The following is a 27,870-nucleotide window of genomic DNA, read 5'->3' as shown; positions in this document are numbered from 1 at the left end:
GCTACATTAGAGGACTAGGAAGATGATCCTGAGTTACTTGATGTTTATGATCTGTTAGAACCAGTAAGGAGTTTTTATCAAAGGAGTAAGGTATCAGTTTGAATAAGAAGAGAAGAGGGTGAGTAGTTTCAGGTGAAGATGGGTCTGTGGCAGGGGTTTGCAATTTGATCTGTTCATGGATGGGGTAGTGAGGGAGGTGGGTGTGAAAATCTTAGAGAGAGCAGGTCAACAGTTGTCAAGGAAAGTGGCCTGAGAAGGTAAGTCAGTTACTGTTTTTTGATGACACATTATTGATGGGAGATTCAAGTGCAAAACTGCAGATGTTGGTGACTGAGTTTTGGAGAGTATGTGAAAGGAGAAATTTGAGGGTAACAGTGTATGAAAGGAAGGTTAATAGGTTCTGCAGTGGAGAGAAAGAGGTTAGTTGGAGTGTGAGCTTAAATGGAAAGATCCTGGAGGAATTGGAGTGTTTTAGATATCTGGGAATGGACATGGCAGTGAGTGGAACCATGGCAGTTGAAGTGAGATTTAGTATGGGTGAGAGGGTAAAGGTCTTTGCTGCATTGAGGCATGTGTGAAAAGAAAGGTCAGTGCCTGTGAACACAACGATAGGTATGTTTGATGGTATAGGAGTCCCAGTGGAATGCTATGGACTAGGGAACAGGGTAGATGTGTTGGTATTGAGATGTTTGATGACATTATGTGATGTGAGATGTAGAATGAGGAGGTATACAAAGTGAGAGAGTCGTGACAAGTAGTTTGGTGGAGAGATAAGAGGGTGATAACCTTGGGTAAGATGAAATGTGGTAAGGCAGCTGAAGTAGATGGTATGTTTGCCATTAAGAATGAATTAGAGTAATACTTAGAGAAACAGTGGCTTAGTAAGTGGCATTTGTGGATCTGGAGAAAGCATATGAGAGGGTTGATAGAGTTGCCTTGTGGAATGTGTTACGAATATATGGTGTGGGAGGAAACCTAATAAGGGCAGTGAGTTGTTTTAATCAAGAGAGGAAGGCATGTGCTAGTAGGTAGAGAGGAGGGTGAGTGGTTCAGTGTGAAGGTTGGTCTGCAGCAGGGGTGTGTAATGTCACTATGCCTGTTTAATTTGTTTATGGATGGGGTGGTGAGGGAGGTAAATGCAAAGGTCTTGTAGAGAGGAGCAAGCATGCAGTATATTGAAGCTGAGGAGGCCTGGTAGATAGCAAATTCAAGTGAGAAACTCCTTTCACACTCTTTCCCAAACTCAGTCACCAACTTCTGCAGTTTCTCACTCAAATCTGTCACCAGTGTTGTGTCATCAGCAAACAACTGTTGGACTCACTTCCCAGGCTCCCCTTCATCTATACAGACTGCATACGCCCACCTCTCTCCAAGAACCTTGCATTTACTTCCCTCACTACCCCATATGTAAACAAATTAAAGAGCCTTGATGATGCCCCTGCTGCAGACAAACCTTCACCTGGAACCACATACTCTCTCCTTTTCCTACTCCTACACGTACCTTACACTCTTGATGAAAGCTTCTCAGCCTCTCCCTCTATATATATTTTTTTATTCTTGATTACCATTTCCCGTTTTAGCATGGTAGTGCTAGGAACAGATGAAGAATGGCCACATCCACTCACATCCATTCTTTAGCTATCACATGTAATACACTGAAACCACAACTCCCTATCCACAACCACACTCCCACACTCCACAGATCCATCCATGGTTTACTCTGGACTCTCCATATACCTTGGTTCAGTCCAAAGACAGGATGTTGACCCCAGTATACTACATCGCTCCAATTCACCCTCCTGCATGTTCAGACCCCAATCACTTAAAATCTTTTTCACTCCATCCTTCCATCATCAATTTGGTCTCCTTATTCTCCTTCTTCCCTCCACTTCTGATGCACATATCCTTTTTGTCAACCTTTCGTCACTCAGGCTCTCTTTGTGTCCTTTTCAACACACTTTCTTTTACTCTCACATCCAATTTATCTATTACCAAGCATCTCTCTTACCCTTTCATTACTCACTTGATCAAACTGCCTTGCATCAATTATTGTCCTTCAATATTTCATTTCCATACTATTAACATTATTTATTTTATATTTATTTATTAATCTTGATCACCATCTCCCACATTAGCGAGGTAGCGAAAGGAAACAGAAGAGAGAATGACCCAACCCACCCACACACACATGTATATACATAAACGCCCACACAAGCACATATACATACCTATACATTTCAACGTATACATGCACATACATTTACATATATACACATTTACATACTCAAACTTTCTGCCTCCATCCATTCCTGTTGCCACCCTGCCACACATGAAATAGCACACATACACACACTCTGCGAGATAGTGCTAGGAAAAGACAAAAATAGGCCACATTCAATCATACTCAGTCTCTAGTTGTCATGTGTAATGCACTGAAACCACAGCTCCCTTTCCAAATCCAGGTCCCACAAAACTTTTCATGGTTAATCCCAGATGCTTCACATGCCCTGGTTCAATCCATTGACAGCACATCGACCCCAGTATACCACATCGCTCCAGTTCACTCCATTCCTTGCACACCTTTCACCCTCCTGTATGTTCAGGCCCCAATTGCTCAAATCCTTTTTCACTTCATCCTTCCACCTCCATTTTGGTCTCCCACTTCTTGTTCCTTCCACCTCTGACACATCCTCTTTGTCAGTCTTTCCTCACTCATTCTCTCCATGTGACCAAACCATTTCAACATAACCTTTTTTGCTCTCTCAACCACACTCTTTTTATTACTATTCATCTCTCTTACCCTTTCATTACTTACTCAATCAATCAACTTCTGCAGTTTCTCACCCAAATTAGCCACCAGTGCTGTATCATCAGCGAACAGTAACTGACTCACTTCCCAAGCCCTCTCATCCACAACAGACTGCATACTTGCCCCTCTCTCCAAAACTCTTCCATTTACCTCCCTAACCACCCCATCCACAAACAAATTAAACAACCATGGAGACATCATGCACCCTTGCCACAAGCCGATATTCACTGGGAATGAATCACTTTCCTCTCTTCCTTCTTGTACATACCTTACATCCTAGGTAAAAACTTTTCACTGCATCTAGCAACTTACCTCCCACACCACATACTCTTGATACCTTCCATAAACCATCTCTATCAACCCTATCATATGCCTTCTCCAGATCCATAAATGCTACATACAAAGCCATCTGTTTTTCTAAGTATTTCTCACATACAGACACCTGATCCATACATCCTCTACCACTTCTGAAACCGCACTGCTCTTCACCAATCTGATACTCTGTACATGCCTTCACCCTCTCAATCAATACCCTCCCATATAATTTCCCAGGAATACTCAACAAACTTACACCTCTGTAATTTGAACATTCACCTTTATCCCCTTTGCCTTTGTACAATGGCACTATGCATGCATTCTGCCAATCCTAAGGCACTTCACCATGAACCATACATACATTTAATACCCTTACCAACCAGTCAACAACACAGTCACCCCTTTTTTAATGAATTACACTGCAATATCATCCAAACCTGCTGCCTTGCCAGCTTTTATCTTCCACAAAGCTTTCTCTGCCTCTTCTCTGTTTACCAAACCATTCTCCCTGACCCTCTCACTTCGCACCCCACCTCAACCAAAGCACCCTATATCTGCCACTCTATCATCAAACACATTCAACAAACCTTCAAAATACTCCACTCCTCACTTCACCACTATTTGTTATTACCTCCCAATTTACCCCCTTCACCAATATGCACATTTGTTCTCTTGTGTTATGCATTTTAATTACCTCCTTCCAAAACATCCTTTTATTCTCCCTAAAATGTAATGATACTCTCATTTGCCCTCTTTTTCACCTCTTGCACCTTTCTCTTGACCTCCTGCCTCTTTCTTTTATACATCTCCCACTCATTTGCAGTATTTCCCTGCAAAAATCATCCAAATGCCAAATGGATTTGTATGTGTCATTTATGGATCTGGAGAATGCACATGATATAGTTGATAGAGATGCTCTGTGGAAAGTATTAAAATATATGGTGTGGGAGGCGAGTTGTTAGAAGCAGTGAAAAGTTTTTATAAAGGATGTAAGGCATGTGTACATGTAGGAAGAGAAGAAAGTGATTTGTTCTCAGAGAATGTTGGTTTGCGGCAGGGATGTGTGATGTCTCCATGGTTGTTTAATTTGTTTATGGATGGGGTTGTTCGGGAGGTGAATGCAAGGGTTCTGGAAAGAGGGTCAAGTATGCAGTCTGTTGTGGATGAGAGAGCTTGGGGAGTGAATCAGTTGTTGTTTGCTGATGATACAGCGCTGGTGGCTGATTGGGTGAGGATCTGCAGAAGCTGGTGACTGAGTTTGGTAAAGTGTATGAAAGAAAAAAGCCAAGAGTAAATGTGAATAAGAGCAAGGTTATTAGGTATAGTAGGGTTGAGGGACAAGTTAATTGGGAGGTAAGTTTGAATGGAGAAACACTGGAGGAAGTGAAGTGTTTTAGATATCTGGGAGTGGATCTGGCAGTGGATGGAACCATGGAAGTGGAAGTGAATGATAGGGTGGGGGAGGGAATGAAAGTTCTAGGAGCATTGAAAAATGTGTGGAAGTCGAGAACATTATCTCGGAAAACAAAGAAAAAAAGCACAAGGAAACAGATGAAAGGAATGGCCCAACCCACCCACATACACATGTATATACATACGCATCCACACATGCAAATATACATACCTATATATCTCAACATATACATATATATACACACACAGACATATACATATATTAACATGTACATGATTCATACTGTCTGCCCTTATTCATTCCCATCGCCACCCTGCCACACATGAAAAAACAACCCCTTCCCCCCAAATGTGCACGTGTTAGCACTAGGAAAAGACAACAAAGGCCACATTTGTTCACACTCAGTCTCTAGCTGTCATGGAATAATGCACCGAAACCACAGCTCCCTTTCCACATCCAGGCCCTACAGAACTTTCCATGGTTTACCCCAGACGCTTCACATGCCCTGGCTCCATCCATTGACAGCACGTCAACCCTGGTATACCACATCGTTCCAATTCACTCTATTCCTTGCATGCCTTTCACCGTCCTGCATGTTCAGGCCCCGATCACTCAAAATCTTTTTCACTCCATCTTTCCACCTCCAATTTGGTCTCCCACTTCTCCTCGTTCTCTCCACCTCTGACACATATATTCTCTTGGTCAACCTTTCCTCACTCATTCTCTCTATGTGACCAAACCATTTCAAAACACCCTCTTCTACTCTCTCAACCACACTCTTTTTATGACCACACATCTCTCTTACTCTATTATTACTTACTCGATCAAACCATCTCACACCACATATTGTCTTCAAACATCTCATTTCCAGCACATCCACCCTCCTCCACACAACTCTACCCATAGCCCACGCCTCGCAATCATACAACATTGTTGGAACCAATATTCCTTCAAACATACCCATTTTTGCTTTCCGAGATAATGTTCTCGACTTCCACACATTCTGCAGCGCTCCCAGAACTTTCACCCCCTCCCTTACCCTATGATTCCCTTCCGCTTCCATGGTTCCATCCGCTGCCAAATCCACTCCCAGATATCTAAAACACTTCACTCCCTCCAGCTTTTCTTCATTTAAACTTACCTCCCAATTGATTGTCCCTCAACCCTACTGTACCTAATAACCTTGCTCTTATTCACATTTACTCTCAGCTTTCTTCTTTCACACACTTTACCAAACTCAGTCACCAGCTTCTGCAGTTTCTCACACGAATCAGCCACCAGTGCTGTATCATCAGCAAACAACAACTGACTCACTTCCCAATCTCTCTCATCCACAACAGACTGCATACTTGCCCCTCTTTCCAAAACTCTTGCATTTACCTCCCTAACAACCCCATCCATAAACAAATTAAACAACCATGGAGACATCACACACCCCTGCCACAAACCTACATTCACTGTGAACCAATCACTTTCCTCTCTTCCTACACGTACACATGCCTTACATCCTCGATAAAAACTTTTCACTGCTTCTAACAACTTGCCTCCCACACCATATATTCTTAGTACCTTCCACAGAGCATCTCTATCAACTCTATCATATGCCTTCTCCAGATCCATAAATGCCACATACAAATCCATTTCCTTTTCTAAGTATTTCTCACCTACATACTTCAAAGCAAACACCTGATCCACACATCCTCTACCACTTCTGAAACCACACTGCTCTTCCCCAATCTGATGCTCTGTACATGCCTTCACCCTCTCAATCAATACCTTCCCATATAATTTCCCAGGAATACTCAACAAACTTATACCTCTGTAATTTGAGCACTCACTTTTATCCCCTTTGCCTTTGTACAATGGCACTATGCAAGCATTCTGCCAATCCTCAGGCGCCTCACCATGAGACATACATACATTAAATAACCTTACCAACAAGTCAGCAATACAGTCACCCCGTTTTTTAATAAATTCTACTGCAATATCGTCCAAAACCGCTGCCTTGCCGGCTTTCATCTTCCACAAAGCTTTTACTACATCTTCTCTGTTTACCAAATCATTTTCCCTACCCTTCTCACTTTGCACACCACCTCAAACAAAACACCCTATATCTGCCACTCTATCATCAAATACATTCAACAAACCTTCAAAATACTCACTCCATCTCCTTCTCACATCACCATTACTTGTTATCATCTCCCCATTAGCCCCCATCACTGAAGTTCCCATTTGCTCCCCCTTCTTACGCACTTTTTTTACCTCCTTCGAAAACATTTTTTTATTCTCCCTGCAAAAATCATCCTAATGCCTCTCTCTTCTCTTTCACTAATAATCTTACTTCATCACCCCACCACTCACTACCCTTTCTAATCTGCCCACCTCCCACGCTTCTCATGCCACAAGCATGTTTTGCGCAAGCCATCACTGCTTCCCTAAATACATCCCATTCCTCCCCCACTACCCTTAAGTCCTTAGTTCTCACCTTTTTCCATTCTGTACTCAGTCTCTCCTGGTACTTCCTCACACAAGTCTCCTTCCCAAGCTCACTTACTCTCACCACTCTCTTCCCCCCAACATTCTCTCTTCTTTTCTGAAAACCTTTACAAATCTTCACCTTCGCCTCCACAAGATAATGATCAGACATCCCTCCAGTTGCACCTCTCAGCACATTAACATCCAAAAGTCTCTCTTTTGTGCGCTTATCAATTAACACATAATCCAATAACACTCTCTGGCCATCTCTCCTACTTACATATGTTATATTTATTTTATTTATTTTGCTTTGTCGCAGTCTCCCGCGTTTGCGAGGTAGCGCAAGGAAACAGACGAAAGAAATGGCCCAACCCACCCCCATACACAATGTATATACATACACATCCACACACGCAAATATACATACCTATACATCTCAATGTACACATATATATACACACACAGACACATACATATATACCCATGCACACAATTCACACTGTCTGCCTTTAGTCATTCCCATCGCCACCTCGCCACACTTGGAATACCATCCCCCTTCCCCCTCATGTGTGCGAGGTAGCACTAGGAAAAGACAACAAAGGCCCCGTTCGTTCACACTCAGTCTCTAGCTGTCATGCAATAATGCCCGAAACCACAGCTCCCTTTCCACATCCAGGCCCCACACAACTTTCCATGGTTTACCCCAGACGCTTCATATGCCCTGATTCAATCCACTGACAGCACGTCAACCCCGGTATACCACATCGATCCAATTCACTCTATTCCTTGCCCGCCTTTCACCCTCCTGCATGTTCAGGCCCCGATCACACAAAATCTTTTTCACTCTATCTTTCCACCTCCAATTTGGTCTCCCACTTCTCCTCGTTCCCTCCACCTCCGACACATATATCCTCTTGGTCAATCTTTCCTCACTCATTCTCTCCATATGACCAAACCATTTCAAAACACCCTCTTCTGCTCTCTCAACCACGCTCTTTTTATTTCCACACATCTCTTTTACCCTTACATTACTTACTCGATCAAACCACCTCACACCACACATTGTCCTCAAACATCTCATTTCCAGCACATCCACCCTCCTGCGCACAACTCTATCCATAGCCCACGCCTCGCAACCATACAACATTGTTGGAACCACTATTCCTTCAAACATACCCATTTTTGCTTTCCGAGATAATGTTCTCGACTTCCACACATTCTTCAAGGCTCCCAGGATTTTCACCCCCTCCCCCATCCTATGATTCACTTCCGCTTCCATGGTTCCATCAGCTGCCAGATCCACTCCCAGATATCTAAAACACTTTACTTCCTCCAGTTTTTCTCCATTCAAACTTACCTCCCAATTGACTTGACCCTCAACCCTACTGTACCTAATAACCTTGCTCTTATTCACATTTACTCTTAACTTTCTTCTTTCACACACTTTACCAAACTCAGTCACCAGCTTGTGCAGTTTCTCACATGAATCAGCCACCAGCGCTGTATCATCAGCGAACAACAACTGACTCACTTCCCAAGCTCCCTCATCCCCAACAGACTTCATACTTGCCCCTCTTTCCAAAACTCTTGCATTCACCTCCCTAACGACCCTATCCATAAACAAATTTAACAACCATGGAGACATCACACACCCCTGCCGCAAACCTACATTCACTGAGAACCAATCACTTTCCTCTCATCCTACATGTACACATGCCTTACATCCTCGATAAAAACTTTTCACTGCTTCTAACAACTTGCCTCCCACACCATATATTCTTAATACCTTCCACAGAGCATCTCTATCAACTCTATCATATGCTTACATACGTATACTTATGTATATCTCTCTTTTTAAACCAGGTATTCCCAATCACCAGTCCTTTTTCAGCACATAAATCTACAAGCTCTTCACCATTACCATTTACAACACTGAACACCCCATGTACACCAATTATTCCCTCAACTGCCACATTACTCACCTTTCCACTCAAATCACCCATCACTATAACCTGGTCTCTTGCATCAAAACTACTAACACACTCAATCAGCTGCTCCCAAAACACTTGCCTCTCATGATCTTTCTTCTCATGCCCAGGTGCATATGCACCAATAATCAGCTAACTCTCTCTATCAACTTATATATATATATATATATATATATATATATATATATATGTATCAACTGGGAGGTAAATTTGAATGGAGAAAAACTGGAGGAAGTGAAGTGTTTTAGATATCTGGGAGTGGATTTGGCAGCGGATGGAACCATGGATGCGGAAGTGATTCATAGGGTGGGGGAGGGGCGAAAGTTCCAGGAGCACTGAAGAATGTTTGGAAGTCGAGAACATTATCTCGGAAAGCAAAAATAAGTATGTTTGAAGGAATAGTGGTTCCAACAATGTTATATGGTTGCGAGGTGTGGGCTATGGGTAGGGTTGTGCGCAGGAGGGTGGATGTGCTGGAAATGAGATGTTTGAGGACAATATGTGGTGTGAGGTGGTTTGATCGAGTAAGTAATAACAGGGTAAGAGAGATGTGTGGTAATAAAAGGAGTGTGGTTGAGAAAGCAGAAGAGGGTGTTTTGAAATGGTTTGGTCACATGGAGAGAATGAGTGAGGAAAGATTGACCAAGAGGATATATGTATCGCAGGTGGAGGGAACGAGGAGAAGTGGGAGACCGAATTGGAGGTGGAAGGATGGAGTGAAAAGGATTTTGAGTGATCGGGGCCTGAACATGCAGGAGGGTGAAAGGCATGCAAGGAATAGAGTGAAGTGGAATGATGTGGTATACCAGGGTTGATGTGCTGTCTATGGATGGAGCCAGGGCATGTGAAGCATCTGGGGTAAACCATGGAATGTTGTGTGGGGCCTGGATGTGGAAAGAGAGCTGTGGTTTCGGTGCATTATTAAATGACAGCTAGAGACTGAGTGTGAACGAATGTGGCCTTTGTTGTCTTTTCCTAGTGCTAACTTGCGCACATGAGGGGGGAGGGGGTTGTTATTTCATGTGTGGCGGGGTGGCGATGGGAATGAATAAAGGCAGACAGTTTGAATTATGTACATGTTTATATATGTATATGTCTGTGTGTATATATATGTATACGTTGAGATGTATAGGTATTTATATTTGTGTGTGGACATGTATGTATATACATGTGTATGTGGGTGGGTTAGGCCATTCTTTCGTCTGTTTCCTTGCGCTACCTCGCTAATGCGTTAGACGGTGACAAAGGAAAATAAATGAATATATATATTTTTTTTATTTTTTTTTTTATTATACTTTGTCGCTGTCTCCCGCGTTTGCGAGGTAGCGCAAGGAAACAGACGAAAGAAATGGCCCAACCCCCCCTCATACACATGTATATACATACGTCCACACACGCAAATATACATACCGACACAGCTTTCCATGGTTTACCCCAGACGCTTCACATGCCTTGATTCAATCCACTGACAGCACGTCAACCCCGGTATACCACATCGCTCCAATTCACTCTATTCCTTGCCCTCCTTTCACCCTCCTGCATGTTCAGGCCCCGATCACACAAAATCTTTTTCATTCCATCTTTCCACCTCCAATTTGGTCTCCCTCTTCTCGTTCCCTCCACCTCTGACACATATATCCTCTTGGTCAATCTTTCCTCACTCATTCTCTCCATGTGCCCAAACCACTTCAAAACACCCTCTTCTGCTCTCTCAACCACGCTCTTTTTATTTCCACACATCTCTCTTACCCTTACGTTACTCACTCGATCAAACCACCTCACACCACACATTGTCCTCGAACATCTCATTTCCAGCACATCCATCCTCCTGCGCACAACTCTATCCATAGCCCACGCCTCGCAACCATACATTGTTGGAACCACTATTCCTTCAAACATACCCATTTTTGCTTTCCGAGATAATGTTCTCGACTTCCACACATTCTTCAAGGCCCCCAGAATTTTCGCCCCCTCCCCCACCCTATGATCCACTTCCGCTTCCATGGTTCCATTCGCTGCCAGATCCACTCCCAGATATCTAAAACACTTCACTTCCTCCAGTTTTACTCCATTCAAACTCACCTCCCAATTGACTTGACCCTCAACCCTACTGTACCTAATAACCTTGCTCTTATTCACATTTACTCTTAACTTTCTGCCTCATCCATTCCTGTTGCCACCCTGCCACACATGAAAAAACAACCCCTTCCCCCCAAATGTGCACGTGTTAGCACTAGGAAAAGACAACAAAGGCCACATTTGTTCACACTCAGTCTCTAGCTGTCATGGAATAATGCACCGAAACCACAGCTCCCTTTCCACATCCAGGCCCCACACAACTTTCCATGGTTTACCCCAGACGCTTCATATGCCCTGATTCAATCCACTGACAGCACGTCAACCCCGGTATACCACATCGATCCAATTCACTCTATTCCTTGCCCTCCTTTCACCCTCCTGCATGTTCAGACCCCAATCACTTAAAATCTTTTTCACTCCATCTTTCCACCTCCAATTTGGTCTCCCACTTCTTGTTCCTTCCACCTCTGACACATATATCCTCTTGGTCAATCTTTCCTCACTCATTCTCTCCATGTGCCCAAACCACTTCAAAACACCCTCTTCTGCTCTCTCAACCACGCTCTTTTTATTTCCACACATCTCTCTTACCCTTTCATTACTCACTTGATCAAACTGCCTTGCATCAATTATTGTCCTTCAATATTCATTTCCATACTATTAACATTATTTATTTTATATTTATTTATTAATCTTGATCACCATCTCCCACATTAGCGAGGTAGCGAAAGGAAACAGACGAAAGAAATGGCCCAACCCCCCCCCATACACATGTATATACATACGTCCACACACGCAAATATACATACCTATACATCTCAATGTACACATATATATACACACACAGACATATACATATATTAACATGTACATGATTCATACTGTCTGCCCTTATTCATTCCCATCGCCACCTCGCCACACTTGGAATACCATCCCCCTTCCCCCTCATGTGTGCGAGGTAGCACTAGGAAAAGACAAAAATAGGCCACATTCAATCATACTCAGTCTCTAGTTGTCATGTGTAATGCACTGAAACCACAGCTCCCTTTCCAAATCCAGGTCCCACAAAACTTTTCATGGTTAATCCAGATGCTTCACATGCCCTGGTTCAATCCATTGACAGCACGTCAACCCCGGTATACCACATCGATCCAATTCACTCTATTCCTTGCCCTCCTTTCACCCTCCTGCATGTTCAGACCCCAATCACTTAAAATCTTTTTCACTCCATCTTTCCACCTCCAATTTGGTCTCCCACTTCTTGTTCCTTCCACCTCTGACACATATATCCTCTTGGTCAATCTTTCCTCACTCATTCTCTCCATGTGACCAAACCATTTCAAAACACCCTCTTCTGCTCTCTCAACCACGCTCTTTTTATTTCCACACATTCTTCAAGGCTCCCAGGATTTTCGCCCCCTCCCCCACCCTATGATCCACTTCCGCTTCCATGGTTCCATTCGCTGCCAGATCCACTCCCAGATATCTAAAACACTTTACTTCCTCCAGTTTTTCTCCATTCAAACTTACCTCCCACACCACATACTCTTGATACCTTCCATATAATTTCCCAGGAATACTCAACAAACTTATACCTCTGTAATTTGAGCACTCACTCTTATCCCCTTTGCCTTTGTACAATGGCACTATGCACACATTCCGCCAATCCTCAGGCACCTCACCATGAGTCATACATACATTAAATAACCTTACCAACCAGTCAACAATACAGTCACCCCCTTTTTTAATAAATTCCACTGCAATACCATCCAAACCTGCTGCCTTGCCGGCTTTCATCTTCCGCAAAGCTTTCACTACCTCTGCTCTGTTTACCAAATCATTTTCCCTAACCCTCTCACTTTGCACACCACCTCGACCAAAACACCCTATATCTGCCACTCTATCATCAAACACATTCAACAAACCTTCAAAATACTCACTCCATCTCCTTCTCACATCACCACTACTTGTTATCACCTCCCCATTTGCGCCCTTCACTGAAGTTCCCATTTGCTCCCTTGTCTTACGCACTTTATTTACCTCCTTCCAGAACATCTTTTTATTCTCCCTAAAATTTAATGATACTCTCTCACTCCAACTCTCATTTGCCCTTTTTTCACCTCTTGCACCTTTCTCTTGACCTCCTGTCTCTTTCTTTTATACATCTCCCACTCTATTGCATTTTTTCCCTGCAAAAATCGTCCAAATGCCTCTCTCTTCTCTTTCACTAATACTCTTACTTCTTCATCCCACCACTCACTACCCTTTCTAATCAACCCACCTCCCACTCTTCTCATGCCACAAGCATCTTTTGCGCAATCCATCACTGATTCCCTAAATACATCCCATTCCTCCCCCACTCCCCTTACTTCCATTGTTCTCCCCTTTTTCCACTCTGTACTCAGTCTCTCCTGGTACTTCCTCACACAGGTCTCCTTCCCAAGCTCACTTACTCTCACCACCCTCTTCACCCCAACATTCACTCTTCTTTTCTGAAAACCCATACAAATCTTCACCTTAGCCTCCACAAGATAATGATCAGACATCCCTCCAGTTGCACCTTTCAGCACATTAACATCCAAAAGTCTCTCTTTCGCACGCCTGTCAATTAACACGTAATCCAATAACGCTCTCTGGCCATATATATATATATATATATATATATATATATATATATATATATATATATATATATATATATATATATATATTATTATTTTATTATACTTTGTCGCTGTCTCCCGCGTTTGCGAGGTAGCGCAAGGAAACAGACGAAAGAAATGGCCCAACCCCCCCCCATACACATGTATATACATACGTCCACACACGCAAATATACATACCTACACAGCTTTCCATGGTTTACCCCAGATGCTTCTCATGCCTTGCTTCAATCCACTGACAGCATGTCAACCCCGGTATACCACATCGCTCCAATTCACTCTATTCCTTGCCCTCCTTTCACCCTCCTGCATGTTCAGGCCCCGATCACACAAAATCTTTTTCACTCCATCTTTCCACCTCCAATTTGGTCTCCCTCTTCTCCTTGTTCCCTCCACCTCCGACACATATATCCTCTTGGTCAATCTTTCCTCACTCATCCTCTCCATGTGCCCAAACCACTTCAAAACACCCTCTTCTGCTCTCTCAACCACGCTCTTTTTATTTCCACACATCTCTCTTACCCTTACGTTACTCACTCGATCAAACCACCTCACACCACACATTGTCCTCAAACATCTCATTTCCAGCACATCCATCCTCCTGCACACAACTCTATCCATAGCCCACGCCTCGCAACCATACAACATTGTTGGAACCACTATTCCTTCAAACATACCCATTTTTGCTTTCCGAGATAATGTTCTCGACTTCCACACATTCTTCAAGGCCCCCAGGATTTTCGCCCCCTCCCCCACCCTATGATCCACTTCCGCTTCCATGGTTCCATCCGCTACCAGATCCACTCCCAGATATCTAAAACACTTCACTTCCTCCAGTTTTTCTCCATTCAAACTCACCTCCCAATTGACTTGACCCTCAACCCTACTGTACCTAATAACCTTGCTCTTATTCACATTTACTCTTAACTTTCTTCTTCCACACACTTTTCCAAACTCAGTCACCATATATATATATATATATATATATATATATATATATATATATATATATATATATATATATATAGTGAGAGAGAGAGAGAGAGAGAGAGAGAGAGAGAGAGAGAGAGAGAGAGAGAGAGAGAGAGAGAGAGAGAATACTTCCTACTCATTCCTCACGTGTCGTAGAAGGCGACTAAAGGGGATGGGAGGGGGGGGCTAGAAACCCTCCCCTCCTTGTGTTTTAACTTTCTAAAAGGGGAAACAGAAGAAGGAGGCACGTGGGGAGTGCTCATCTTCCTCGAAGGCTCAGATTGGGGTGTCTAAATGTGTATGGATGTAACCAAGATGAGAGATAGGTACTATGTTTGAGGAAAGGAACCTGGATGTTTTGGCTCTGAGTGAAACGAAGCTCAAGGGTAAAGGGGAAGAGTGGTTTGGGAATGTCTTGGGAGTAAAGTCAGGGGTTAGTGAGAGGACAAGAGCAAGGGAAGGAGTAGCACTACTCCTGAAATGGGAGTGGTGGGAGTATGTGATAGACTGTAAGAAAGTAAACTCTAGATTGATATAGGTAAAACTGAAAGTTGATGGAGAGAGATGGGTGATTATTGGTGCATATGCACCTGGGCATGAGAAGAAAGATAATGAGAGGTAAGTGTTTTGGGAGCAGCTGAGTGAGTGTGTTAGTAGTTTTGATGCAAGAGACCAGGTTATAGTGATGGGTGATTTGAATGCAAAGGTGAGTAATGTGGCAGTTGAGGGAATAATTGGTGTACATAGGGTGTTCAGTGTTGTAAATGGTAATGGTGAAGAGCTTGTAGATTTATGTGCTGAAAAAGGACTGTTGATTGGGAATACCTGGTTTAAAAAGAGAGCTATACATAAGTATACAAATGTAAGTAGGAGAGATGGCCATAGAGCATTATTGGATTATGTGTTAATTGATAGGAGCGCGAAAGAGAGACTTTTGGATGTTAACGTGCTGACAGGTGCAACTGGAGGGATGTCTGATCATTATCTTGTGGAGGTGAAGGTGAAGATTCGTAGAGGTTTTCAGAAAAGAAGAGAGAAAGTTGGGGTGAAGAGAGTGATGAGAGGAAGTGGGCTTGGGTAGGAGACTTGTATGAGGAAGTACCAGGAGAATTTGAGTGCAGAATGGAAAAAGGAGAGAACAAAGGATGTAAGGGGAGTGGGGGAGGAATGGGATGTATTCAGGGAAGCAGTGATGGCTTGCTCAAAAGATGCTTGTGGCATGGAAGCGTAGGAGGTGGGCAGATTCGAAAGGGTAGAGGGTTGTTGGATGAATAAGTAAGATTATTAGTGAAAGAGAAGAGAGAGGCATTTGGACAATTTTTGCAGGGAAATAGGGTAAATGACTGGGGATGTATAAAAGAAAGAGGCAGGAGGTCAAGAGAAAAGTGCAAGAGGTGAAAAAAAGGGCAAATGAGAGTTGGGGTGAGAGAGTATCATTAAATTTTAGGGAGAATAAAAAGATGTTTTGGAAGGAGGTAAATAAAGTGTGTAAGACAAGAGAACAAATGGGAACATCAATGAAGGGGGCTAATGGGGAGGTGATAACAAGTAGTGGTGATGTGAGAAGGAGATGAGTAAGTATTTTGAAGGTTTGTTGAATGTGTTAGATGATAGAGTGGCAGATATAGGGTGTTTTGGTCGAGGTGGTGTGCGAAGTGAGAGGGTTAGGGAGAATGATTTAGTAAAGAGAGGAGAGGTAGTAAAAGCTTTGCGGAGGATGAAATCTGGCAAGGCAGCGGGTTTAGATGGTATTGCAGTGGAATTTATTAAAAAAGGGGGACTGTACTGTTGACTGGTTGGTAAGGATATTTAATATATGTATGACTCATGGTGAGGTGCCTGAGGATTGGTGGAATGCATGCATAGTGCCATTTTAGAAAGGCAAATGGGATAAAGGTGAGTGCTCAAGCTACAGAGATATAAGTTTGTTGAGTATTCCTGGGAAATTATGTGGGAGGTTATTGATTGAGAGGGGTGACTGCACGTACAAAGCATCAGATTGGGGAAAAGCAGTGTGGTTTCAGAAGTGGTAGAGGATGTGTGGATTAGGTGTTTGCTTTGAAGAATATATGTGAGAAATACTTAGAAAAACAAATGGATTTGTGAGGTGAGGTGCCTGAGGATTGGTGGAATGCATGCATAGTGCCATTTTAGAAAGGCAAATGGGATAAAGGTGAGTGCTCAAGCTACAGAGATATAAGTTTGTTGAGTATTCCTGGGAAATTATGTGGGAGGTTATTGATTGAGAGGGGTGACTGCATGTACAAAGCATCAGATTGGGGAAAAGCAGTGTGGTTTCAGAAGTGGTAGAGGATGTGTGGATTAGGTGTTTGCTTTGAAGAATATATGTGAGAAATACTTAGAAAAACAAATGGATTTGTATGCATCATTTATGAATCTGGAGAAGGCATTTGATAGAGATGCTCTGTGGAAGGTATTAAGAATATATGGTGTGGGAGGCAAGTTGTTAGAAGCAGTGAAAAGTTTTTATTGAGGATGTAGGGCATGTGTATGAGGAGGAAGAGAGGAAAGTGATTGGTTCTCAGTGAATGTTGGTTTGTGGCAGGGGTGCGTGATGTCTCTATGGTTGTTTAATTTGTTTATGGATGGGGTTGTTAGGGAGGTGAGTGCAAAAGTTTTGGAAAGAGGGGCAAGTATGCAGTCTGTTGTGGAGGAGAGAGCTTGGGAAGTGAGTCAGTTGTTGTTCGCTGATGATACAGCGCTGGTGGCTGATTCGGAGGAGAAACTGCAGAAGCTGGTGACTGAGTTTGGTAAAGTGTGTGAAAGAAGAATGTTAAGAGTAAATGTGAATAAGAGCAAGGTTATTAGGTACAGTAGGGTTGAGGGACAAGTCAATTGGGAGTTAAGTTTGAATGGAGAAAAACTGGAGGAAGTGGTGTTTTAGATATCTGGGAGTAGATTTAGCAGCGGATGGAACCATTGGAAGTGGAAGTGAGTCACAGGGTGGGGGAGGGGGTGAAAGTTCTGGGAGCGTTGAAAAATGTGTGGAAGTCGAGAACATTATCTCGGAAAGCAAAAATGGGTATGTTTGAAGGAATAGTGGTTCCAACAATGTTATATGGTTGTGAGGCGTTGGCTATAGATAGGGTAAGAGAGATGTGTGGTAATAAAAAGAGTATGGTTGAGAGAGTAGAAGAGGGTGCATTGTAATGGTTTGGTCACATGGAGAGAATGATCGAGGAAAGATTGACAAAGAGGATATATGTGTCAGAGGTGGAGGGAACAAGGAGAAGCAGGAGATCAAATTGGATGTGGAAGGATGGAGTGAAAAAGATTTTGAGCGATCAGGGTCTGAACATACAGGAGGGTGAAAGGCATGCAAGGAATAGAGTGAATTGGAATGATGTGGTATACTGGGATGGACATGCTGTCAGTGTATTGAACCAGGGCTTGTGAAGCATCTGGGGTAAATCATGAAAAGGTCTGTCGGGCCTGGATGTGGAAAGGGAGCTGTGGTTTCGGTGCATTACACATGACAGTTAGAGACTGAGTGTAAACGAATGTGGCCTTGTTGTCTTCTCCTGGCGCTGCCTCGCTGGAGGTGTGTGTGTGTGTGTGTGTGTGTGTGTGTGTGTGTGTGTGTGTGTGTGTGTGTGTGTGTGTGTGTGTGTGCGTGCTGTTTCCTGTGTGGCTTGGTGGCGACAGGAATGGATGGAGGCAGTAAGTATGAATATGTACATTTGTATATATGTATATGTCTGTGTGTATATATGTATGTATACATTGAAATGTATATGTATATGTGTGTGTATGGGCATTTATGTATATATATGTGTATGTGAGTGGTTGGGCCATTCCATGTCTGTTTCTTTGTGCTATCTCGCTGATGCCGGTGATGGCGATTAAGTATAATAAATGAATAGACATACTGCTGCCAGTGCCATCTCATCTAACATAAAAGAATAAATAGTTGTCCTGATGATGTTATGTGGATGCAAGGCATGGGCTATAGATAAGAATGTAAAGAGGATGAATATGCTGAAAATACAATGTTTGAAGATAGTATGTGTTGTGGCTAGAGTTGATCATGTAAGTAATGATAGGGTAAGAGAGAGGTGTGGTTGAAGGAATATGATTAAGCAAGCTGAAGAAGGCGTGTTGAAATGGTTTGGACATACGGAAAGAATGAGTGAGGAGAGGTTGACGAAGAAGATATGTATATCAGAAGTGGAGGGGACAAGGAGAAGGGGGAGACTGAACTCGAGGTGGAAGGATGGAATGATTAAGATTTTGAGTGATCAGGGTCTAAACATCTAAGAGGGTGAAAGACATGCCCAGGATAGAGTGAACTGGAATGATGTGGTATATAGGAGGTAACATGCTGTCCATGGACTGAACTAGGGCATATGAAGCAGCTGAAGGGAAACCATGGAAAGGTCAGTGGGGTCTAGTTGTAAACAGGGGTCTGTGGTTTTGTTGCATTACACATAACAGGTCGAGCGTAGATGTGAGTGAATGAGGCCTTTTCTTTATCAGTTCCTGGCACTGCCTCACTGATGCATAAAACAGTGAACAAGTATGACAGATGCAAGATTATTATTCAGGCCACATCTGAAATAGCTGAAATTTCCATTTTCTCCTTGAATGATTGGATGTCCAGTGAGAGAATGGAGGCAGCATCCCTACTCTCAGTCTAGTTTCTGGTAACAAAACATTGGAACCCTAATTGTTTCATCAGAGTAATGTCCATCCACATGAATGATGTGCTGTGCTATGCATGGCAGTATACTGTATGCACTTTCTCAGCATTATTTTGAAAGACAACATACCCTAGTTTTCCTCTGTGTGACTGATATTTGGTAGAATAATCTACTCATTTGACCAGAACTGGCAAACCTCAAGATAAGATGGATCACAGAGAAGATCCCTTGTGGTGCAGGGACAGTAAGTTGTCAATTAATAGACTTTTGTGGGAATTGCCATTCAGGCAGTTTCATCACTGAATCTAAAGACAGAAACTTGGAAGCAAAATTGAGGAAAATACAAGCAAAAGTTTGGACCTTTCTTGCACTCTACAGTTGGAAATATAAAACTCAACACTGTTTGAGAACAGAAATGTAAATAAGAAAGGGGACAAAATTAAAATCATATAAGAGACTGAGAAGGTTACCTAACCATGCCCATCATGAGCAATTCAAAATTGATAAATCTGTGGAATAAAGGTGAAAAACTGTTAAGTGTAAAAGAAGTAAGTTAGGTTAGATCATCCAAAGAATGATACCCATTTCGTTACTCTTTTCAGTGTGATTCAAAGCAGATATCCAGTTCAGTCACCCACCCCTAGTAAGTCAAGGCAAATCTGACAATGTTAGATAGAATGGATCAAAATAGAAACTTGGATCAGATTACTGAAAGGAGTAAACTGCCTGGTAAAAGAATGAAGGAAAAACATGTAGTGATTCAAATATTAACTGTCATCCTCAATCATTTGTAGGAGCCATTGTGATGTCTGTACTGTTCCAAATTTAGTAAAAGTACTGCTGAATGCAAATACTTAAAGGTTACAAATATGATTAAAGCAAAAATTGGAGGACCACATCATAATAGATTAGTTCCTGCATTTACTGCCAGAAGGCACTGAAGTCATGCCTGACATCATTGGACTCATTAAAAAAGGTGAAAAATATGAGAAACACCCTAAACCTGACAGTCCATTGAAAAAATTCATAAAAACTTAATTTATATTGAAATTTGCTCAAAGATGAAAAACAGAGTGAGCAGAGGTACCCTACTCAAACAATTATAGGGTAAGTGGGCCTACCACACACATAATCACACATCCCCCTGACATAAGATATAGTAATAAAGAAGGATGTAATCCTATGTTAAGAGGTCGAATGAATGTTTTTGAGAAAGGAAATGGAGGAAATGAAGACATGCAAGCCAGAGGCTGGGTGCTGCAGTAAGTGCGGAGTGGAGAATTACTTGCAGTAATTTATAGGCACTCAGAGTTGAGCTCTTGATGGCAGCCTTCTTCCTATGGAGGAGATATTGATGACCATTGGTTCCATGTAAGGTAAACCTGTCCTGAGGGGCAGATTATTAAGGGATATACCTTGTGGGGCTCCTTCAACTCCCTTTATGCTCACTGGCTGATTCCTGTTAGGACAAATGAAGATGTTACTAAGCTGGCTTTGTTTCAGACATCTGAAAGGTTAAGAAATATATGGCTAAATTACTTTTAGTAAAAGTGAAAAAAGAATCTTGGCATTTTTTAGGCAAAACTATCAGTGCTGAGAAGAGATTTTTCTGTTTGAAAACACTGAAAAGGCTTGCAAACATATGAATCAGCAAATTCTTAAGTTCCATGCTGTGTTATATGCTCTCTGCACCCCCTTTTATCATAGTCAGTGGCTCCAACTGCATCATTTCTATCCTACCTCATCGTTTTGGAATCTTAATAAACTGTAGGAGATGTACATTAAGTAAAGATATTATGTAATTAATGGTTTTAACCGAACACAGTACTGGAATTTGATTCATGGCCTTGCTATGCATGTACTTAACATTGTATCTATAATTTCTACTAAGGTGTGAAATTCATGAGTGATTTGTGCTCTTTTTAAAGAATTTGATGCATTTTTTAAACCATTAATGATTTCAAAGATTATGAACATTATTATTGAAAGTAGCTTTTCTTTGAATTAATAATCTTAAAAAATAAAGTGTATGCAGTGATGTTGTAGAGCAGGTTCATGAGTTCCATTCCCATCAGTTTTTCAGCTTATATCTCTTTAACTGATGAGAGAATCCTTTTTCCAAAGCAACCTAAAAGCAATACGTTTTGGCTGTCTTGGGGCTTTTTGCCTTGTCACTTTGTTTTCCTCTGTCCTTTCTGAGCTGGGACCAGCTCTTGTTATTCATACTTGCCTAGTCACAGCTGTTACTGCCATCAAGCTTTTGTGTTTGTTTATTAAGCAGTCTGAGCAGAATAATATGTATATATTTCTTGTTTTATTTATTTAGTATTAAATGTTTATTTTTTCTTAAGTTTTTCATAAGTACAAGATTGAATTTTTATATCAGCAAATCTAAATTTATCATTGAGAAGAATGAAGCATTCTTAACACAAAAGGATCTGTAGTATGGCTGTGACAAGCTCAAAAACCGCTTGATGTAGTCTGTGTTGCGCTTCTTGTGCGTTGAGTGGGCGGCTGTTGGTTGTCTCTCTAGGTGGGGGGTCGGGTCGCGGCACTCATGCCACCTGGGACCCAAGACGACCTATGTACGAGGAACTCTCCCTCCATCCCCCCCCTGGACGACGTATTCCTCCTGGAGGGCCTCTACCAGCCCATGGCTCTCAGGACACCCTAAGATCAGGTGAGGTTAGCCAAGTATAGCATGGGAACGAGAACGGAGGTTGTTTGTAATGAAAATAGACCTTTTAATAACTAAATCATTGCTGTGAATCAGCATCATGAATAATATTAAATGCTTAAGTTAGTGACATAGAGAGTACAAGTCTAGTTATATGTTATAGGTAAACTTGATTTTTTGGCATTCTGTACCATCTAGTATAAGAAATATTGAGCTACAAAGTGATTTCTGAATGATATATTGCCTTAAGTTTTTCCTTGTACAGTCGTTGAAACCTGTATTTTACAACTGAGAGCATGTGAGAACAAGTGTGGGGTAGGAAATCTTATGGATTATTGAATATTTCATGAATGTATTTAAAGTAATGAGTTAATTTTCATACCCCCATAATTATGAAGTTACTTCCTCACCATTAGTAATGAATGTAAATGATATTCCAGTCAGACCAGGTTTGGCATATATGTACAAGAGACAGAGTTTTTATCCTCTCAGAAGATGATTCATATAAAATTCAGGTTCATTCCCATAGCTGAATGGGTTTGAATGGTTATAAACTGTTGTACATGTCCATCAGAACTCTGGAATGCCTGGAGCCTTGACTCTGCTCTTTTCATTAAAAGAAAGTCTCATATGTTATTATACCAGTATGAGAGTATACTCATGTTATTTTGCCATAATTAGATGAGGTGTACTTTTGTTTTGATGCATTGTCTTCCTTTGTGGTATGATTATGCTGTGGTGTCTCTTTTGATGCTATAATGAGAGTTTGATATATGTGGAACAAGAAAACAAATTCTTGGGTCCAGCGATGACATTTCAAACTCGGTGTTTTATGAAAGACTGAGGTGGGAAGGATGACGGCAGTGCATTCATATACTCTGCTTTTTTTGAGAATTCTTATATCTATATCTTTTTATGTTGTACTTGAATTGTGTGTGCTGATCAATCTTGTCTTGTTGAAGTCCTGTCATCCCTTAATGATAGAAAATGGTGTAAACAGTATATACTTAGCTATGGAATGTTCTGTCATCAGGGATGAATTGAAGAGCTTTTCTTTGTTTGTCTATGGGATATGTTGTAAACTTTTTTAACAGACTTCAGTGTATTGGAATTCAGCTTCTAATAGACTCTTTGGACTCCATTCGACTAAATTTCGGATATAACAGAATTATCATAAAAGTTCATTACATCACAAATTTAGCTTGGTAAGTTGAGGATCCATTAGTCTTAGTTTGGAGTATAATAGAATAGTCTCTTAGCTTCCAACGTTGGTCCAGAATGCTAAGTATCAGAACATGTGATAACTTGTTGCACATCAGCTCGGTACATTTTTTGTATTCTAATGATGAATAATCTTCTCTAAGCATGCACACACATGGTTTAGAACTGGTTTACAGTTAAGTAATGATGCATTTCTACCTTTTGTGCCTTTACAAAGATAATTTAAGTAAGAATTTTAAGATGAAACAAGACATAGCTTAGTCACTGTCCAACAGTCTAAGTACCCATGTAATCAGCAGTTATACAAACTTAGTGCTACGTTCTTTTAGAGACGGAGTATTTTTTATGGTACAGAGGCCTGTACTTTTAAATCAGATCACAGTAGTGAAGAGTGCTATCAGTTTTACCTGTGCTCAGAGCTAAGAAACACCTCAGCATTTTTGAAGAAGAAAATAATTGAGCTCTATTAGAGTAGGGAGAGTAGTTTATGCCTCATGCAAACCCCATTTCTGACTAGATGATTTAAGTGATGTCAGGTGACTGGAGTTACTTACTTCTGATTCAGAGAAATCATTGCTACTCCCTGAATACCTCTAGCTATGAAGAAAAAGGTAGGTTTCCATTACACTTGTTAATATTTCATTCATCATTATTCCTTGGAAAAATTTGGGATGTAATGGAATTTAGCTTCTAAAGGACCACCTTTTCCCCAATTAGTCTGTTAGGATGTGGGTGGATTGTGTAGGAATACAAATGCTAGAAGTACTGGAAGGAATCTATTTTATTCTGAGTCAGATAAGTGGAAGATGGATATTTTGATTATCATGATGCTATTACATTTCTATGGGAAAGAAAATGAAAAAAATTGATACTTTAAGTGCATTGATTGATAATGGAATTATTTATCAGATTATGTCATTTAAGTCAGTGAGAAGTTAATGTCATCTAATAAGATGTACTATCATGACTAATTACCTGTATGTGTTCAGCTTCTGTGGCCCACAGTAGTGGCAGTAGTAAGTAAATGTTTGTAATTGATATTTCAGTCTCAAAGACAAGTATTTACTGAATCCTTTTGCTACTCAAGTCTACCCTGCTATACATGCCTTATATGCCATCCCATCTAATTTTCTATGATGAGGCCATTCTTCTACTTTACCATTGTTTTGTTTGACCTACAGCACTAATGAACCTGAAAATAGAGAAAGTGGAAGTTAGTTAGTTCTGAGTCATGACTTTATACCTGAGGTGGAATTACTTTCTCATTGACTTCACATTATCTCATGGCTTAGTATGCTATTTTCAATAACATCCATAATCCAAATAGTAGGGATTTATATAACTTTATATAACTTTATATGTGAATAAAACTTCTGATTGTAGCACAGAGAAGATTGATTAACTCACGTCTTCACAAAAGATACTTGATATTGAGACAATAAGAGCTTTCAAAAGGATATTAAGGAGTTAAAGAATAAAATGAATATCATGTTAATATCTAATGAAACAGTAATTGATTTTCATGGAAATATGGATCAACATGGAGAATGAAAAATATAGTCTTCAGTAATGAGGAAATGTTTATACTTTTTAAGAAAGATAAGAGATATAATGCTAACTTCTATGAAGACCAAGTCTTTAATTTTTCTGCTCATTCAATGTCCTATTCTGTTGAGTAAATTATTTAGGGAAATAAGAAAAATAATTGAAGAGTTTTTTAGGTAGCATGGATGCCACTTCCTAAACATGGGAGCAAGCAAAGAAGTACAAAGGAGGACAAAATTATGTACATCTTAATCAATATAAGATAACAGACCTTCAAACTGTAGCAAATGTATCAGAAAATTGAAGTTCAAAAGTCAGTGTTAGCAAATGAAGAGGAATCCAATGGGAAAGAAAAGATAGAATTAGCTTTTTATGGATGAAAAAAGAAGTCCTCCCAGTCTCACCTGAAATTTTGTTAGATAAATTTTCATACCTTTAGAATGATGGAAAAGGTTATCATAGTGACCCTTATTAAGGTTGAAGCACTACAGACATTACTAGTATACCTACTTAAGGCAAACATTAGGAAAAACTTCTGATTTAGAAAATTTCTCCCAGCAATTAACAAGCACTTGAAAGCATAAATTCAATGAAACAGAAAGCTTCATTTGGAGAACAGCCTGTTAAGGGCCCTATTTTACAAAGTAAAATAGAATTCCAGTGTTATGAAGGTTTCAGCTAGAATTCCAGTGATGAGAAGGTTTACTGAAACAGAATTAACATCAATCTTACACTGACCCAGGAGTATTGCTAAGGAAATTTGTATTTTGCTGAATTTGGTTAATCTTTATCAGTATAAAAACTTCTAAATAATGAGATACCTTCATGAAACTACTGAGAAACCCCATTTAGAAACAAAATTACTTTCCAAAAAGATGCATCACAATGCGAGTCATTAAACAAGCAATTGAAATGTTATGTAAGGAGGATTATATTATTCAACAGAAACTTTTTGTGTCTAATTCTTAACCCATTCACCATAGTAAAACCTGCATTTCTGATCTAATATGCCAGACAATTTTTTTATAGTTGAAAACATAAACATATTGTGAAATATGAGAGCAATAAAAAATAAATGAAAAAATCTAGAGTTGTGTCACATGTGACCCACATGATGGAAATGTGACAACACCTTAACAGAAGAGATGGGTAGATATAGTGGGAGAACTGGTTTTGGCAAAGGATTTTCAGATGAAGATGTAAGGAAGTATTTTATGAAAGGAGGTAGTATAAATGGAAACAGTGATCTCACTTGATGAGCCAGCTTAGTGTGTAGAGGGAAAAAATAAGAAGCACTTTCATAAGTGGGAAATCTGTGTTTCACCTTATACTAGGTATGAGTGGAGTATATCTGTGGTACTGTTATGGAGGGTGTATATGTACCTCACCCATCCTATTAAACTGAGACTGGAATGATGATAACAGATGAATGAATAGAATGGACTTACTTGAAAATATGATTCATAGATAGAATAGTTTTACTTAAAAATGAGATTCAACATACAAAATGTGCAGTGAGCACTGTGTTAACCTTAACATTTGGGCTTGATCTTGTAAGCACTCATAAGTAGGTAGGTATATGTAACTCATGCTAGATGGCTTCAGTCTTCCCAAAGCCCCATGGTGCACTAAATTAGTTACCGAAGATGTAGATATAACATGCGACAAAGTACCTCACTTACAGTCATAGAATACTTATCACCACTACAAAAACCAACTAATGGTGGCTGACAGCCTTCCACCATCCAGGTATACATTACCTGTAACAACATCACCTGAGAAATTTGCAATCTTTCCAGCAGAGTTCTCAGAGGTGCCATTAAGTCCTCCACTCTTTTTGGCCTCTTTCTCTATGACCTTCCACTAACTTTTGAGGGAACAAAGGTGTTTACCAAAATCATCTCATGGAAAAACATTACTGTGAAGGTTTGCAGGCCATGAGATTAGGATATACTCCAGAGGGAAATAAATTAAAAGCAAATGTGCCCAACATGTATGTCCATTGATTGCCACCACTGACCCCATTACAAGACCATTGTGCTTAAAAAATCTACAGAAAATGATCATACTGAAGTATTTTCTAATTTAGTTTGTCATGCTTTCTGTGCACACATAACATATGTATGGCCAGGAAGGCTACTACCACTGCTCTTATCACTCGTGCAATGATATATTCTATCATAGTGATTATGTGAAACATAATACTTCCCACGCATTCCTCACGTGTCGTAGAAGGCGACTAAAGGGGACGGGAGCGGGGGGCCAGAAACCCTCCCCTCCTTGTATTTTAACTTTCTAAAAGGGGAAACAGAAGAAGGATTCACGTGAGGAGTGCTCATCCTCTTCGGAGGCTCAGATTGGGGTGTCTAAATGTGTGTGGATGTAACCAAGATGAGAAAAAAGGAGAGATAGGTAGTATGTTTGAGGAAAGGAACCTGGATGTTTTGGCTCTGAGTGAAACGAAGCTAAAGGGTAAAGGGGAAGAGTGGTTTGGGAATGTCTTGGGAGTAAAGTCTGGGGTTAGTGAGAGGACAAGAGCAAGGGAAGGAGTAGCACTACTCCTAAATCAGGAGTTGTGGGAGTATGTGATAGAGTGTAAAAAAGTAAATTCCAGATTGATATGGGTAAAACTGAAAGTTGATGGAGAGAGATGGGTGATTATTGGTGCATATGCACCTGGGCATGAGAAGAAAGATCATGAGAGGCAAGTGTTTTGGGAGCAGCTAAATGAGTGTGTTAGTGGGTTTGATGCACAAGACTGGGTTATAGTGATGGGTTATTTGAATGCAAAGGTGAGTAATGTGGCAGTTGAGGGAATAATTGGTATACATGGAGTGTTCAGTGTTGTAAATGGAAATGGTGAAGAGCTTGTAGATTCATGTGCTGAAAAAGGACTGGTGATTTGGAATACCTGGTTTAAAAAGCGAGATATACATAAGTATACGTATGTAAGTAGGATAGATGGCCAGAGAGCGTTATTAGTTTACGTGTTAATTGATAGATGCACGAAAGAGAGACTTTTGGATGTTGATGTGCTGAGAGGTGCAACTGA

General features: G+C 40.8%; 1 protein-coding gene across 1 annotated transcript in view; it reads left to right on the top strand.

The window, feature by feature from the left end:
* The window catches only part of Dscam1 (Down syndrome cell adhesion molecule 1), a 1,447,516-nt gene that overhangs the window by 1,162,890 nt on the left and 256,756 nt on the right, over positions 1–27,870 (top strand). The window contains exon 36 of the mRNA XM_071666240.1: positions 21,909–22,055. Coding sequence (XP_071522341.1) covers positions 21,909–22,055 — 147 coding nt within the window. The remainder of the gene's footprint in view (positions 1–21,908; positions 22,056–27,870) is intronic.

The sequence above is a fragment of the Panulirus ornatus genome, chromosome 11 (genome assembly GCF_036320965.1).
Source record: "Panulirus ornatus isolate Po-2019 chromosome 11, ASM3632096v1, whole genome shotgun sequence".
NCBI classification, from domain to species: Eukaryota; Metazoa; Arthropoda; class Malacostraca; order Decapoda; family Palinuridae; genus Panulirus; species Panulirus ornatus.
This window is presented reverse-complemented; position numbering and strand designations above follow the sequence as displayed.